Here is a 16233-nt window from a genome sequence, read left to right as displayed (position 1 = left end):
TAAAATCACGATTAAACATAATCGAATGATTCGAAGTATTGATTAGCCTCAGGGAAATATTCATTCATGAGTATTTATTGAAATTCAGCTTCAATTCATGTTCATTAAGCCAAATGAAAATTCCATTCAATTCATTGTGGCGGCTTTGGAAAATGGTTCGGTAAACCAAGTTCTTGGTTCGTCAATCCCTGCACACAGTGGAGGGAAATATGAATAACGGTTCACCATTTCACCAGTTTCTTACCAGCAGTTAGGATGTGTTCTTCGAAGATTGCAGTTGCTATTGTTCTATTATATGATTTTAAAGGTTTTACAACAAAGAAGTAAAGATTGCAATGGAACAAGCAGTGGCTAGGTGAAAGAGAACTAGTTTCACTTCAGTCTCTAATATCATCTTAAGGAGAACAGTGCGAAATATTGAACCAATTATTCAACAATGATCGAAACATAATTCGAATATCAAGTGGCTCTTCTTACACCCTACATATCAAAAAAACTCACATGAGGAAGTCGATATCGGCGGAACATCGGGTCGTTGCTACACTTCGCTACCTAACTACTGAAAGAAATTTGGAGAATGTTCCGTGCGCCATATCACCACAAATACTAGGGAAAATGCCGACCAACAGTTTCCCTCCTCCACACACAGACGAACTTGGCGCGTCCTGCCGGTGAACCAAACAAATGTTTTCCAACCCGATGGAAGACCCAAGTTCGTGATGAATTGTGGCGATCTTGATTCGTTGAACACCACACACAGGCGAGTCTGTAACGAGTATTGTGGCGGTACCACGAAACTGGTCTGCCAACTCGAAAACCTGGTTCAGGGCGAGGCAGAACTGCAACAGCTAGGGAGGACGTCTGTTTTCTCGTATCTAGTGTTTTCAGAAACTGAGCAGTTGCGAAAATTTCCCTTTGGAAGACACCTGCAAGAAGTATGGAATGTAAACAGAAGTGAGTGGACAATTAAGGGGCAGTATTTTTCCGACCTTGAGTTACTTTCCGAAGAGTCGCGATTCTACCTTACAGGCTCAGATAGACGTGTATGAGTATGGACACCAGGCGAAATACATATATGCTTAAGCGTGTATTGCTGAGCGACTTCCATTTGATGGCGGATCATTCATGACATGGGTAGGATTAACGTTTGACGATCGCACGAAGTTCGTCTCCGTCTGGAGGATGTTCTACAAGACCATGTCCCATCATATATGCTCTTCCTTGGACACGACGCAACATGTATGCATGATAATGCACGGCCCCGACGTCTTCACGAAGTTCAACTCACGAGATTTTTTCGGCCTGCGCACAGTGCGGATTCAGATACCTTCGAGCATATTTGTGATGAGCTCAAGAAAATTTATGGAAACATGTGCCGGCTCCCAAAAATTCTAGAGAGCTACACGAGATACTAGTACAAGAATGGGAAAATTTTTCGCAAAATGTGATCCGGAATCTGATCCAACGCATGCCTCGTCGTTTGCCTTTGCTATTATCACTGCAAGAGACATAAACACTCATCACAGAAGCCCCTACATTTTTCTTTTTCAACCAAATCCATATCAGAGTAAAATTATTTATTTCATAATCTAGCATGCCGGAATAAAATTATTCATTTTCAGTATCAACAAATAAAATTGAGCAACTGAAAATGGTTCTTTTCCCAGGACTTGGTAAACTATGTGATACCAAAAAGGGATCCGAAAAAATCAAAGAAATTTAAAATAACTTCAAATTGCGTAGTGACCCTGATTTCATGCTTGGAAATGTAAACGTGTACTCTTCATGACGCAATTGTTTACCTGAAAAGAAAATTATAGATTTCTGAAAATGATGTAGACTGCACAATATCTTCAACATTTTTATTTTTTGAAATATCACAACGTACGAAATGTGTAGAGTGTCTCATTCATCTCATGTTTTTTATAAAAAAGTTCATTCTTCATTCACATATTCCTAATAAGTACAATCAACTCTTCCAATTTTCATTTTCTATACCAAGCCTGTACAGAGTTCATCCTCTTCACCTTCCTTTGCAGCATCAGTATCCCGTAGAGCAAGGCTTCAGCAGTAGGCGGACAACCAGGTACATAAATATCTACTGGAATTATTCTGTCGCACCCTCTGACGACAGAGTACGAATAATGATAGTATCCTCCACCATTAGCGCAGCTTCCCATCGAAATCACCCATTTGGGATCCGGCATCTGATCGTACACTTTTCTCAGAGCCATAGCCATCTTGTTTGTTAGTGTTCCTGCTACAATGATGACGTCTGTCTGTCGCGGCGATGCACGAAACACCACGCCATATCTAGAAATTGAGTTTATTTTATTCAATAAATTGATGGATGTAGCCGTTACTACGTGGTAGGAAATCAGAATTGAAACTTTCTATGCTCTTTACCACTTTTATTTTTTCTTAACGTTACTACAGTTTGTTACGATACAATTTTGCTTTGTTATAAATTAAACAATTTATTTATACATTTAATAATCGGTTAGTTTATTCATTTCCACATGCGAATTTATGTATATTTAAAACCTTTCTAACCCGCCTATGACAACGACTAGATCGGTAAATAGGTTGTGCTCCTTTTTTTCTCACACCCAAGGACATAAGGATAAGGACGGTAATTTTGGCGAAAAGATATTTTTCGATTGTGAATTGCTGAATGAACTGATTGCCTGGTTGAATTATTTCGCTCGTTAACTACCTAGAAGGGATTTTCGAATTTTCAGCCAACTGTGGTTCCTTTTTGATATTGTGAAGTTTGAAGTATTTTGGGACAGTATTGGAAACCACCGCTGCAAAAGCAGGATTTTTATAAAAAGGGCAAATAGTCAGTATTTTCTCTCAATTCTCAGAGTACGATCTTTGTCTGTTTTGTGTTGGAAACACCCTCGATTATTAGGAGGTTAGTACAGTGTTTTCAAACAACCTTGTTCAACTCAGCTATGGAACTCATAATGAATTTTGTCCTTATTTTTCTTACCTTTTGATTACGATGTTGTCATGAGAATATTTTTCTTAAGGGTGTTAGAATATTCCTAAGAAAGGCGTATTTGCATCAGCTTGAATTTGGGAAATTGAAATCGATTGCCAGAAGTTTCCTGATCGTTACCTTTACTAATAATTACCACTGGGAATATTAACAGATTCCTACTACATCCGTATCCCCGATGCTGCCGGATCAGTATTCATTCCCTGGCAGCTTACGAAAAAGGAGCACCCGAAAAGCAGCTAAGTTTAGACTAAGTTATTTGAATAAAGAACCCGGTGTTTATTTATTTCCTATAATAAAATGTACAGGTTACTTCATTGAGATGAGTGGTGTAAGCTTTTACGTGACGTCACATATTAGCGAATGTATTATGATAGTAGTAATCTAGCAATTGAAGTGAGGAATTGGAAACAGAGGGGTCACTGTATTTCTTTTTTTATTATTGTAATAAACTTCCTTAGTCATTACAAATAGAATTATTACTTTTATGAGAAGTTAAATATTTCAATAGTGGGCTTGCCCAATAACTGGGCAGTTTTCCGGTTTTTAACTGGCCAACAAAAATTGGTGGCGCTTCCCCATTTAGTTGAAAATCATTGTTTTTTTTTTAATTAGTTGCACCCACGACTTTGTGCAAACCACTGACCTAGTAGGGCATGTTAGTGGTGTTTTGATTTTCGGCAACCCTATTGTAAATTTAATTATCTTGTTCAAAAACATCGCGTAGCGAGTTTCGTTCTATAAAGACATTTTCAAAGTTATACACTAAATTTAATGTATACGTTTGTAGAAGTGTTTGTAAAATAATGTATATTATACATCAAATTCAATGTATAAGTTTGTATGAGTGTTTGTATAATAATGTATTTGTTTGAAAATGTCCTAATAGAACGAAACTGCAGTAACGTAAGTTACAAATAAAAGTGGTGAAAAACATAGAAAGTTTCAATTCTCTTTTCTCCTTTATTATATTCCCTGAATCCCAATGATGAATTTTTCCTCCATTGCAAAACTTTTTAGAGTTTCGATGATATTTATATCACTATTGAAGATCTCAGAATGGAATGAACTGAAACAGCTGACAAAAATGGGTTCATAGAGGAAAACAAAAAATTTTGAAACTCATTAAAAAAATTTAAATAATGAAACTCGTATGAGTACGAACCACAAAGGTACCAACTCCATAGACGATTGTGAAACGCCATAACCTTTCTTTCCTAGAAATTAATCTCTCCTGAAAATGTACCCCGTCTAACTAAAACAAAATTCTTTCAGCTGGGATTGAATAAAATAAGCAGAAATCATTTTACTAACATCGGTGACATGAGTAGGTTTAACTCTTCCGTGACATAGAAACGTAATGTTATGAATGAATTGTAATGTTATTCAGATTGGTGCCGAAGAGGCAATAAGGCAAGCTTCTCATTCTGAAACATCGATGTTCGCCTTTGAGGATGACAGTGTTTCATATAAAAAGTCACCCCTTCACTGCTCAGAATCAACAAGACGTTATTGTTTTTGGTCAACAGTGAGCTCGCGCGGCACCCACTTTGAACAGAGATTTCTCATAGTCAAAGCTGAAGCAATATAAAGCCAACACGATCTTTTGTTCTATTTTTAATGTCACCTAACTCACGCAACTATTGTGGAATTTTTTATGTTTTCTGGTGTTACTGCCTCATTTGGACGTCTACTACGTTCTGCATGAGTAGAAAATTATTAAATTTTAACAGCTCTTTTTTGACGGGTATTACTAACTGAAAAAGCGGTGCATGCAATAAAATTAGCGCCCAGACAGAATTTGAAATAAATGAAAATAGTTTAAAAAAACTAAAAAAACACGTTTTTGAAGAACATCGAACTAAAAAGTTGAAAATATTTTTTAAATAAGCTTAAAACAATAACGAACGAAAAATACTAGAAAAATACTAGTGAAAAATGCGACGTGCGCTTTATATATAAAAATATGGCACAAAGCGCCCGCGCTTTTTTCACAATAATACTAGTATTTGTCGTTCGTTATTGTTTTGAGCTTATTTTAAAAGAATCATTTTTAACTTTTTAGTTCAATGTTCTTCAAAAGCGTGTTTTTTAGTTTTTCTAAACTATATTTATTTTTCACTTTTTACTCCAATTTATTGACAAAAATACTTTTTTTTCAAGTTCTAGTCACTAGTATTATAAATCTTTAACAGACGGCGCACGAAGACGGCGTAAAATTTCTCTCGAACAACATAATAAATATTACTGGAGCTTTTTCCCAACACCAAATCGTTATTTTATTAAAGTTTGAGAATTGGTTTGAGGTCTTAGTTGAAAAATTTGTTTCGAAGAAAAGAGAAAATTTGCAGTAATAATTTCAAAAAACAATTCAGTCTGGATGTTTTGATTTGAAATTTCATTTAAAATATTAATGAAATGAAAATATTTTTTCAGTGAATAATTTTATTTTTCAAATCAATCTTTTGATTTGATATGTATGGTCAAGCACCTTAATTCTAATTTTTCGATTTTTTGATATATTTAAGTAACTGCATTTTTTAGGTGTATAATTTACGACAAAGTTTTCATTGTTGAAATCCATATTCTGGTTTGCTTTTAAATAATCGAATTAGATTTTAAAATGTATCTTCCGTTTCGTTCAAAACTTTTTTTTTGTACTGAATCACGGGTAATTGAAAATATTTGAATATTTCATCTGTAGTACAAAATTTCGCTAACACTTATAATTCTTTTGAATATGTTTTTTATTTTTATTTTCTTTTGAACAACCCATCAAGGAGGTTACGTATATCGCCATCTGCCCGCGAATAGCTCAAGCGAAGTTGATTCTTACTGTTATTTTCTATCCATTCACTTTTATATTTTTATGCTTTATAGTTTTTATATTCTCATACTGACATTTATGTGTTGCATGAGAATATTCATTATTATTATTATTATTATTTATTTCAATATGTAGCATATATATTATCACTTTCTGACTACTTTTTCACCCCAAAATGCTGAAATAAACAAATGTTCAAATATAACTTTCAATTTGTATAACTTATATTCTTTAAAATGATAACACTATGACAATAATATTTCATCTTCGACCATATCTTTTAAGTTGTGTATGTTTCATTTCTTAGAATAGTAACAGTTTGTCAATGGGATTTCATCTTCAACAATAAAGTACATACATACATACACACATACATACATACATACATACATACATGCATACAGGTGAAGCTAATATAAAGCGTGTAAAAAAGAAGCTGAATTGCAGCTCACTTGAAAGATATTTTGAATTCATTCATGAATACTTCTTATTTTTAACGTCTTCCCTATGAGTTCAAGGTTTCAGCTTTGGCTGTACATTGTATTTCCAATCAAATCAAAATGTATAATTTCATTGGTGGAACTTCAATAAAAATATTTCAATATTTTGAACTAGCGACTATAAGTTAGGTTACGGTAGGTTAGGTCCAAAGTGAGTGGGTTTATTCGACTCTCCACCGCAACCTGCAAGGCTTTATTGTGGCTCACACCTATTCACACTCGACAAATGAACCCAGCGTATTAACGAAGCCGATTAGTTTGTATGATGAGTGGTCTTTCAGGTCAGATGGTAAGAGTACGGCTCTGCTGATCCGAGTCTCTGCATATTATGATTCAAATGAAAGTGCCCTGTAAGAAGGCCTGTTAGACATCGAGTTCATCTATACTGTAGCCCAACTGTTTGGTATCAAGTTTCGAAGTGTGAATAAACGCCTTGGAGTGAGCTAATCCTGGAAGATTTTGCCAGAAGTCCATAAATCTTCTTGCCATACAGGTGTTCAATGTTGTTTGTTTGGCAAATCCTAAAGCGATGCCAATGACAGGTTCTGGTCCGATGAAGCTGCTTGCAGCACCCTCCTTTGCAAGGTAGTCAGCAGCCTCATTGCCAGTACGGTCAGGAATCCAGACCAGAGACAATCTGTCAAGTCTTCCTATCAAGGAGAGTCGTTTTCGGCAATTTGATTTCAATTTAGACGTTGCTCGGTAGGATTCAAGAGCTTCCAACACCGCTTGACTCTCCGGGAAAGATTTTATTGACTCGTGCATCAGATTGGATTCTTCCAATCTCTCTGCATACAATTCAATAGCATGAATTTCCGCTTGAAATACAGTCGCATAGGTTCCTAGGCAGGTTGATATCTCTGTCCTGGGTCTGCGACTGAAAACACCTGCACCAGAATCGGATGGTGTTTTTGATCAATCTGTGAACCAACAACTATCTGCTCCTAATATTTCCTTCTTCCGGAGGTCCAGTCCTCTCTGCTCGGGAACATTACTTTATAAGGCAGTTCGTAGTTGACAATTGGAGGTATAAAGTCAGAAGTCATTTCCAGAATGCTGTAACTTCCAGTATCAACCAACTGTCTGTTGCACTCTGCATTAGATTGATTTGTGCAATTGGCAATGTGCAGTCCATCTAGCCTCTCTCTCCAGAGAGGGGAGAGGGGGTAGACTATGAGTAAAATTGTATTCTCCTCCACTTTCTGAGCCACGTTATATGAAAAAATGGAACCATTTCAGATCACAGATGTGAAAATCATTCTTCTGAATATTTTAAATACAGTAATTAAAGTGTTTTTATAAAAATATAAACGTTCCATGCAAAAATGTTTGAATCTAATTGAAAAAAATCAGAAACATGAAAAGAAGCATCAATCACATCAAATAGTTGGAAATAATATTTATCTAATATTCAAATTGAACATATTTATCCTGGTCGACGTATCGAACGAATAAGTTTTTTGAATAACCTGTATCTCACACTAACATATTTTTCCAATTGGGTCATACTGGAAATAGAATGTATGACATCGATTCTTTTTCTGCGTGAAATGTGAAAATCTTCTTCTGTCATAACAAGACTGAACATTGTTGCTGAAACTTTGTTCGAAATATTCGGTAAAGGTGAGAATAATTCACTCCAAACCAAAAATGGGATTAAAAAACTAGTTTTTAACTAACCTATCCATATCGTATCTTGGAGCCGCAAATTGCATCATTTCAACAGCACAACATGCCAGTCCGAATGTCATGGGCCACAAAGATCGACTCCGTCCCCAATTCAGAAGATCATCCAGACGAGCAACTGTATATTCAGCCCAGTTTTTTGTATTTTGGAATGGAGAATAGGGTCTCCATTCACCTTTCTTGAACACTTTGAACATGTTATTAGGAACGTCTTCTCCGTCATCTTTTCGTTTTTCTTTGCTTCCATTGGTTTTTTTGGTTTTGTTATCAGGTGGGCATTTACTGAAGAATCTTGTGAGAACTCGTGAGTGTTCAATCTTTGGCAAAAATATAAGCTGGTTTCTCATTTTGACAAGTATTAAATTCCTGTCAATCAAAAAATACTGGTATTTAATGTTTCGTGAAAATCAATAAATGTTGATGAAATCCCAAACGATAATAATTTAATAATTGTATTCTGGTGATTGTTTTATCGTGAGTATGAATGCTCAATGCACACAAGAATTACAGTAACTCTTGTGAAAAGATAGGATGAGAAAAATAAGTAGCTAGATGTACTGTAGACAAGACAAGATTCAATTTTAACTATACTGTACAAGGTTTGAAACGTAATGAATTAATGCACTGTTTCACATCGGTAGGTATTTTAGATAAGGGGTTTCATATTGGTCTTTGGAGGGATAAATGAAGGTTTGGATTAACATAGGTAGGAGAGATCATAATAACGGATAATTCCCGTTATTAGGGATAAAAGGAATAATCAAAAAATTAAAAATGTATGGGTTGCTTGAGAAAAGATATTTGGGAATATTGAATTTTATGAGCATAAGTGGATTAGAAAGACCCGTAATTAGATTACCGTAATTAGATTAAAACTAAGCACTAGTTCTTAGTTTTAATCTTCCTCTTTGAAGATGATCACTTGGTGATCGTAACACGTGTCGAGGTGTTAAAAATAACGATTTGGTGTTGGGAAAAAACTCCAGTAATATTCATTATCACACCAAAGGTTCCAAACAGTGCATCATAAGTATCTTTTAGTTCTTCTGACAGTTTTTGTACCTTCAAGTTGTACCTCTATTCTTGTTTTCTTTCGCCCTAACAATCAGCGTAGCTTATTATTCATAATACAGGATACACGTTTCCCCCGTTTTTCAAACGAAATCAAAACCAATGACAATGGAATAATAATCTCGAAAAAAAACGCAAATTTCAATATCAACAAATCAATCATCATCTGAATCTGAATCAGTAACATATTCTTTCAAATACGTAGGTTTTCTACGATTTTTCTTCTTATTTGATCTCAATAGTACAAATTTCTTACAAAATGATTCTTCAAACTCATTGCAACTGGCTTCAAATATATCGTTATCATCATTGAGATCGATATTTGATGAATGCAGACAGTCTAAATTACAAGAAAGAAAATGACCAGTTTCATTTTCGAATTTTTAATCATAAATCGAAAGCAACTTATCAAAAGAACTAGTAAACTGAGTCTCATTCAGATATTTTTTGTTTCTTTCAAACATTTTTCCAATGGCATCATCTACATTGTAGGATTTTGAATCAATTATATTTTTCACTTTCTTTTCCTTCAAGTTTATTCATTCTGAACCATTACATTGTCATCTACTTTCAATACAGATGAATCTTCAGCAGTTTTATCATAATTATCTTTTCGTTTCCAAATTGACCAATTTTTAATTTCGTAATCAGTTAAAGGGCTCGGGGGTTTCTATAGATACATCATTTTTGACTTCACCAAATGTCAAATGATTTTTTTATATACTTTTTTAAATTATGGGCTGGAATTCTCACAGACGAGTAATTTCTCCTGACACCATGTTATAAACCTTTTGAAACATCAATAACCAGCAGCAAACTTTATTATCTTTCAGTTCTAACAGTTTTTATACCTCCAAGTTGTGCTTCTATTTTTGTTATTTTTCGTCATGACAACCAATTTTCACTACAGGGTAATAAATATACATATAACAGTTGATTTTTTGGAAGACACAAGTAGTCTTCAGAGTCATAACTTCCACTTTCTAGGAACAACTGCTGGATGCAGCAGTTGTTCCTAGATTATTCTTTGAATACCTGACTTTGAGGTATTAAACTCAGCTGGGCTACTGTAACTACTTCTTAAAACATTATCTTCCAGTTGCGGAAAGTTGCAATTCATTTCTAATAGAAAAACACCAAATCTGGTACATTTTGGTGTATCTATGACCAGAAAATTTAGGGCATTCCTGGGCAAAGTATGTGAGTTATGCCATGTTTACAAAAAAGTATCCTTCAAATTGTCATTTTGTATCTATAAACACCTACTGAATTTTCTACTATTCAGATGAATTTCTTTCATCTGATTCTTTCAATTTGTGTATCCTCTCACAGATATGAAATGATGCTTCGAAAGTTGTTAAGACTAAGTAGTTTGGATCTGATTGAGTTGGAGTTGAAGTAATCGATACTAATGCGTTTCCTTTACAAAATTACCAATAAAATATATCACATAATGAAATTTGAAATAAGAGTTTCAGCTGTGAATATTTCACTAGGAAATAATTCAGCATAAATCATTCTGACATTCTACTTACTGGTTATCGATAGATTTTGCGTTTATAAATTCATATCAATAAGTGAATCGAACTTAGTGTTTATAATAGAATAAGTGTCTACCTACATCAATTCCAGTGGAGGAACGTTATTACGTCAATGAATGAACAACTGCAGTGTATGTATGCTTGCATTTCGTGACATGGAATCATTACAGAAACCTATACTTCTAATAATCTATATTTCTATATTAATGTAAACACCTTTTTCAGTATCTCTTGTACCCCAGTATTTGGAAATTGTCCATAATGAAGTAATATATTCAGTTTTGTGTAATGACTCCCACGATTGTTAGTTATAGTAGAATGGTTATATTTTGCACTTGATTTTACCGATCTGATGACAGCTAATGAGATTCAAAACCTGTCGAATCAATAAAAATTGTACCCTATGGATGAATCTCAACGATGATTCCATCTTTTTCCATATATTCTCTGTTTTCTGTTGGTTGTTCATTATGTTATTTAGAGTTGATCATACCACTCACGCTAATCATCCAGCTTCCGTCTAACCAATGATGATATGTAACTTTCAAAATTTTTTTTCGAGGACAAAACACGAGCACTACAACAAATTCCATAAGAGACGCCCTGCTTGTGCGGAAGTTGCGATTCACATTGTATTTGAATCACACAGTCCATCGCGTATTTCTGATATATGTATCAGTCTTGGTGGAATAATCTATAATTATGAAAGTATCTATGAAAGAGAGACAAATTTCCAACCTTTCTTCAATGTTCCAGACTATCAAGGTCGCAAGTGATGTTCACGTTTCCAGTCAAGCGGATGATTCTTTTCTGAATGGAATTCAGCAGGTTTAGGGTATACAAGTGAACAACACTTTAAAGAAGGTCTGATCTGAGTTTTATGAAGCATTAAAAGTTTCTGGAGTTTGTACAGTTTTCTGGTTCGGAACAGTATTCCAAGCTTTCGAAAAGTAGCCTTTGCAATTCCAGCGATACGATTTTGCCATGACATATTGGTGTTCATTTCAACATCCAACAAACTTATTGAAGCAGAAAGCGAAATTGTCTATCCTGACATTATTATATCCAGCTCGGAGACATTTATCTCCTATAAGAAAACCGATGCGTGGATTTTTGTGGCATTGAATTCCAGATCCCTATTAAGATATGTATCCTTCTGCTACACGTGAAAATGTGCATACGTAGCCGATGTCCTAGAATCCAATTGTAATGACGAGACAAGTGGGTTGTCGTCAGCAAAGCAACATATTGGATTCTTGGTTTTCCCAATGAGTCGTTGATATACAATAAAAAAAGGTTGAAGACAAATTGGATCCATGAGGAACAACAGTGTTGATGGTATTCGAAATGGTATTCGAGATGATGGTATCGATCTACAGCCACTTGCACGGAACATTTCCTCAGGAAGCCGGAAAGCCATACACAATAACGATCCGACAAGCCACAGCATCGAAGTTTGGCCAGGAAACTCTCATGCCAAACACGCTCAAAGGCCTCAGAAATATCCAGCGCCAAAGCTCTTGTCTCTCTATGTTTCTGGATTGTGTTATTCCAAGTATGAGTGATATACGATAGAATATAGAAGGTCGAATGTTGATCTTTGTTTCCGAAAGCCATATTGATGATGCTTAAGATGTTGAAGCCTTCCGAGTATTTACGAATATGGTGGTTTACGTCTCCCTACGTGGTTTTTGGTACCACTGATAGCGAAGTGACAGGTCTATAGTTATTTGAAATATTTTTCTTGTCCTTTTTGGGAATAGGCTGAACGCGATCAATTTTCCTACAATAAGGAAAAACCCCTTCCTTGTAAGACAGGTTGAAAAGTCAGCAAAATACTGGTGTGTCATTTGCGCACTTTTTGATACAATGACGGGAACTTCATCAGGCCAGATTCCTTGTTGATATTGAGCTGTTTTGATTAGCAGCTTCAGCTACGGACTAGAAGGATCTAGACCCGTTAGGGTCTAGAAGGATTTCTGCACTGGGATTTTTGCGCCACTGCCGGTAGGAGCCACTGCCAAAAAAGTTTCTTCATTAGTACACCCATTAAGAAGGAAACACATATTATATCAGTAATCGTAAAGCAATCTGTATTGATCGTTCAATCAGAAAACAATGTTTCTCTGCTAGCTAGCTTCGTCTGTGTTTTGTTACAAAAAAACAATGATCAAAATCATTAATCAGCCACTGTTTCAAGCTGAGAGATGAAGTGACAGACATAAATATTTCTTTCACCAACATATCACATTCAACAATCTTCATTTCCATCAGATCAAAGACAATGTCTGAATGAATGGGAAATATCAAAGAATCCTGTCACTTATTGTTAGTTCAAGTTGGAATTAATTTTCACCGTAATCCTTTGCGGACTGATGACCAAGCAAAATAAATATAAATGTACTTGGTAGCTGAAGATTATCGATTGTGATAATCATTCATTGTTTATTAAACGAACTGACAGAGCATTGTTGTTATTGATATCATGTGGTGAACAGGTTGTTAAAAAAAAAGCATTGTATTTCACCTGAATCGGCACTGATATAACTGACTTTCTCCAAACTGGTGTACACGGTGGCTAAATTAAAACAAAACAACCCGGAACTGCATCATTTGAGAGACAAACAAAAAAGCATTGGTTTTCCATGTTAATCTTCCTACAATTTTTGAATGGCATAGCGGTCGAGTAAGACATCATTTCAAGGCTCTGAAAATTTCCTTCAGTGTAGTTTTACAAACTCCAATTTCTGGTCAATAGTTTGTTGAATATTAATTTTGTAAATTTGAATTCATTCAATTATTTTTTCATTTTCATTCGATAAGAAAAGGTTGAAGCTAAAATGACCACTTACGTTCATACATAATGAATGATGGTATCAGATTAGTTCATTATGAGTATGTGTACATGTTGTGCTGTGAGTTAGATTGATTTGGCTGCCAATAAACTCAACACGATAAGGAAATAGAAGCACCTCGTGCCTGAATATAATGAAGTAAACATTTCTGTCATACTTTGTAGAATTGGGAGGTTAGTGTAGGACCACAGCAGTTAGGCCACATGTGACTTATTGTACATCCTCCCGAGTTTTTCTCCTAGGTCATCATCCATCCTGTCCTTTCCAGGAAGGTGGACAGATCACTAGGATATATCTTCTTTATATCGGCAGTTGTAGCCAATGACTCGTCGAACACACATTTTTTCATTAACGATAACACCGGAAACTCGCGTAGGACATGCCTGATAGTTTCATCTTCCTGTTCACACGTCCTGCATACAGGTGTGTCAACTAGCCCCATTATAAAGATGTGTTTCCTTAGTTGACAGTGGTCAGTCAGAAATCCTACTGTTAAGCGTATATTTGTACTGGTCATCGCCAGATATATCATCGGCACCAGCTTCCCAGGTTCGCCCAGGGTGATCCTGGCAAGATTTCATCCTTTGATTCCATCTCATGTTTTCAGAGATTGAGCATGGGTGTGACGTTTGGCTACTTCCACAATTGTCGAAGTCATCAGGCCGTAGGTGCCACTGAGTCCTATAATTCTTAGTCCAGCCGCTTTCTTGGCTAAAGAGTCAGCAATGCGATTACCTTCACTCCTGTCATGCCCTTTATCCCTCCTCAGGATAATGTTATTATCTACCGAGGCTCTGGCTGAATCTTGGTGGCACTCTGGTACTAGCCCTGAGCCCTAGCCCTGAATGGATGTCCAAATTTCAATCGTTTGCGAAAATATTTTTTCGATATAACAAAAATACACTATTGAAGAATATTTAATGATATATTGTCAGAAAAGTTTTACATTCACCTCACATTGAAGACTCTCAAAAGCATTATGATCGATTATAACACCGAAGTTAACGTTAACATCGCTTTGTATCGAACAAAAAATGTAACGTATTGCTCTTCCCGTAATATACCCTTCTCACTTACCTTGTTCACCATATCATTATCAATCATTTGAACACTCAAAGAATCCAAACTTTCACGGCTGGAGATACGAAAATCCGAAGCCGTTCCGCCACATCTATATGGTTTACCAAAAATTCATGTGCCCCTTAGACCTATCATAAATGCAATAGGGCTGATCAAATGCTTGACAACCCTACTATAGACACCCTACTGGAGATACAGAGGCATTCGTTGAGGACTCCGAATACTTCACCAAGAAGGAAAGAGATATGAAGTTGGGTCCTGGAGACCTACTAGAGTTTTTAAGTTGGCTCCTTATACACGATGGTTCCGACAGGATATAGCTAAGTAATGAAACATTTCTAGCAGATATAACCGCCCTCTTCGCTCATTGTTTATCAACTTATTTTCAGTGGATGGTGTTTTTAATAACAAAGTTTTTCATGGAAAATTTCGAAAAACGGGCCTCAGAACCCGTGAAACCATATTGTTGGCTGCGTTATGTTGTTGATACGTTTGTGATATAGCAAGATGGTGAAGAGGCACTGAACGAATTTCTATCATATCCAAACTGCTTCGACCCAAAAATCCAATTCACAACGAAAAGAGAAACCCAAGGGAATCAAGCCTTCTTGGATTTTTTTGTGACAATGGTACATTAGTGGAAACGGATTGTAGCATGTGAATGTTCGCTACTTTATTTTATAAATAAATGAAAAAGTTTTAGAGCAACATAGATTTTACTACGTGGTGACACACCCTCAGCGAACGTAAAAATAACAAACATAGATATGCGAAGTTGGTTGTCTAACCTCATCCATAGAAATCTTTAAAAAATCCCATTGGTAATCTCGAATGTTTTGGTTATGGATAAGTTTCACAAGGAGTGTCTACGAGTTGAAATTTTCTGTTGGTGTTTTCTGTTTAATTTCAATTGTCAGCTGTTTGATGATATTTCGACTGTCAACTGTTTCATTTTTCGTCACTGTAGCCAATTTAGCTAAAAGGGGTGTCTGACCAGATACAACTAAACATAACATTACTTTATTCTGTTCAAATTGGTCCTCTATGCATGGAATATGCAAATATTGATAGGTCAAAACGCTAGTACCCTATCTTCCGAAAAGAAGAAGAAGAAGAAAATGAATTCTTTTCTGATCAGTTAGGATGGTAGATTTCGCGAAAACGACAGGTGTCTGCCCTACAGGTGTTTCTGGTTTGTTCGGCTGACTAATCCTGAATTTGCTCAATGATCATTAGTGGATATTTCGTTCTGCCCATCTTATTATCAACCACTACGTCCCAGCTTCTGATAAAGGCCTATATTGAACATTTACGACAATTTGGTGTTTGAATACTTTGTACCACGCCAACGCCTTTTTGCTACAAGATAAAACCCTTCACGGAAGGTGAGTTTTCCTACTTTTCTTTCCATTGTTCTCTTGCTAGCGACAATATAGGACAGTTTCTAAAAAAACATTTATAGGGTTGTTGAACACGGAGGATTTTGACCCAGGGAATTGTCACGGTTTCTGTTCTGGTTGGTTATCTCCGAAGCTTTGGTTCAACCCCTCGTCTACATTTCAAGGATATTTTTGGTAATATGGTTTCAATAGGGCTCATTTGCCCTACCACTCCATGGTTCAGCCCGATGAATATTTCATTGCACTCATAGAGAATAAAGCTATCGTAG

General features: G+C 35.8%; 1 protein-coding gene across 1 annotated transcript; it reads right to left on the bottom strand.

Moving 5' to 3' along the window:
- Nucleotides 1-1846: 1846 nt before the first annotated feature.
- On the bottom strand, nucleotides 1847-8413 carry LOC111510228 (NADH-quinone oxidoreductase subunit B). The gene is made up of 2 exons (XM_023166127.2): nucleotides 8012-8413; nucleotides 1847-2313 (listed from the first exon to the last, which is right to left on the bottom strand). Exons 1-2 carry the CDS (start codon nucleotides 8362-8364, stop codon nucleotides 1986-1988), a joined length of 681 nt encoding a protein of 226 aa, XP_023021895.2. The 5' UTR covers nucleotides 8365-8413; the 3' UTR covers nucleotides 1847-1985.
- Between the last annotated feature and the right edge of the window lie 7820 nt (nucleotides 8414-16233).

The sequence above is a fragment of the Leptinotarsa decemlineata genome, unplaced genomic scaffold (genome assembly GCF_025532065.1).
Source record: "Leptinotarsa decemlineata unplaced genomic scaffold, Ldec_3_MD MMD2_tig00000035_RagTag_RagTag, whole genome shotgun sequence".
In the NCBI taxonomy this organism is placed as follows: domain Eukaryota; kingdom Metazoa; phylum Arthropoda; class Insecta; order Coleoptera; family Chrysomelidae; genus Leptinotarsa; species Leptinotarsa decemlineata.
The sequence above is the reverse complement of the archived record's forward strand: the minus strand, read 5'-3'. Positions and strand labels throughout refer to the sequence as shown.

What these genes read in the sequence shown, in the direction of transcription:
- LOC111510228 (XM_023166127.2), bottom strand. Translation starts at nt 8,364, where the DNA reads ATGAGAAACCAGCTTATATTTTTGCCAAAGATTGAACACTCACGAGTT. An exon ending in CCAAGATACGATATGGATAG is followed by an intron (nt 2,314 to 8,011) that starts GTTAGTTAAAAA and finishes CTCAATTTCTAG; the next exon opens with ATATGGCGTGGTGTTTCGTG.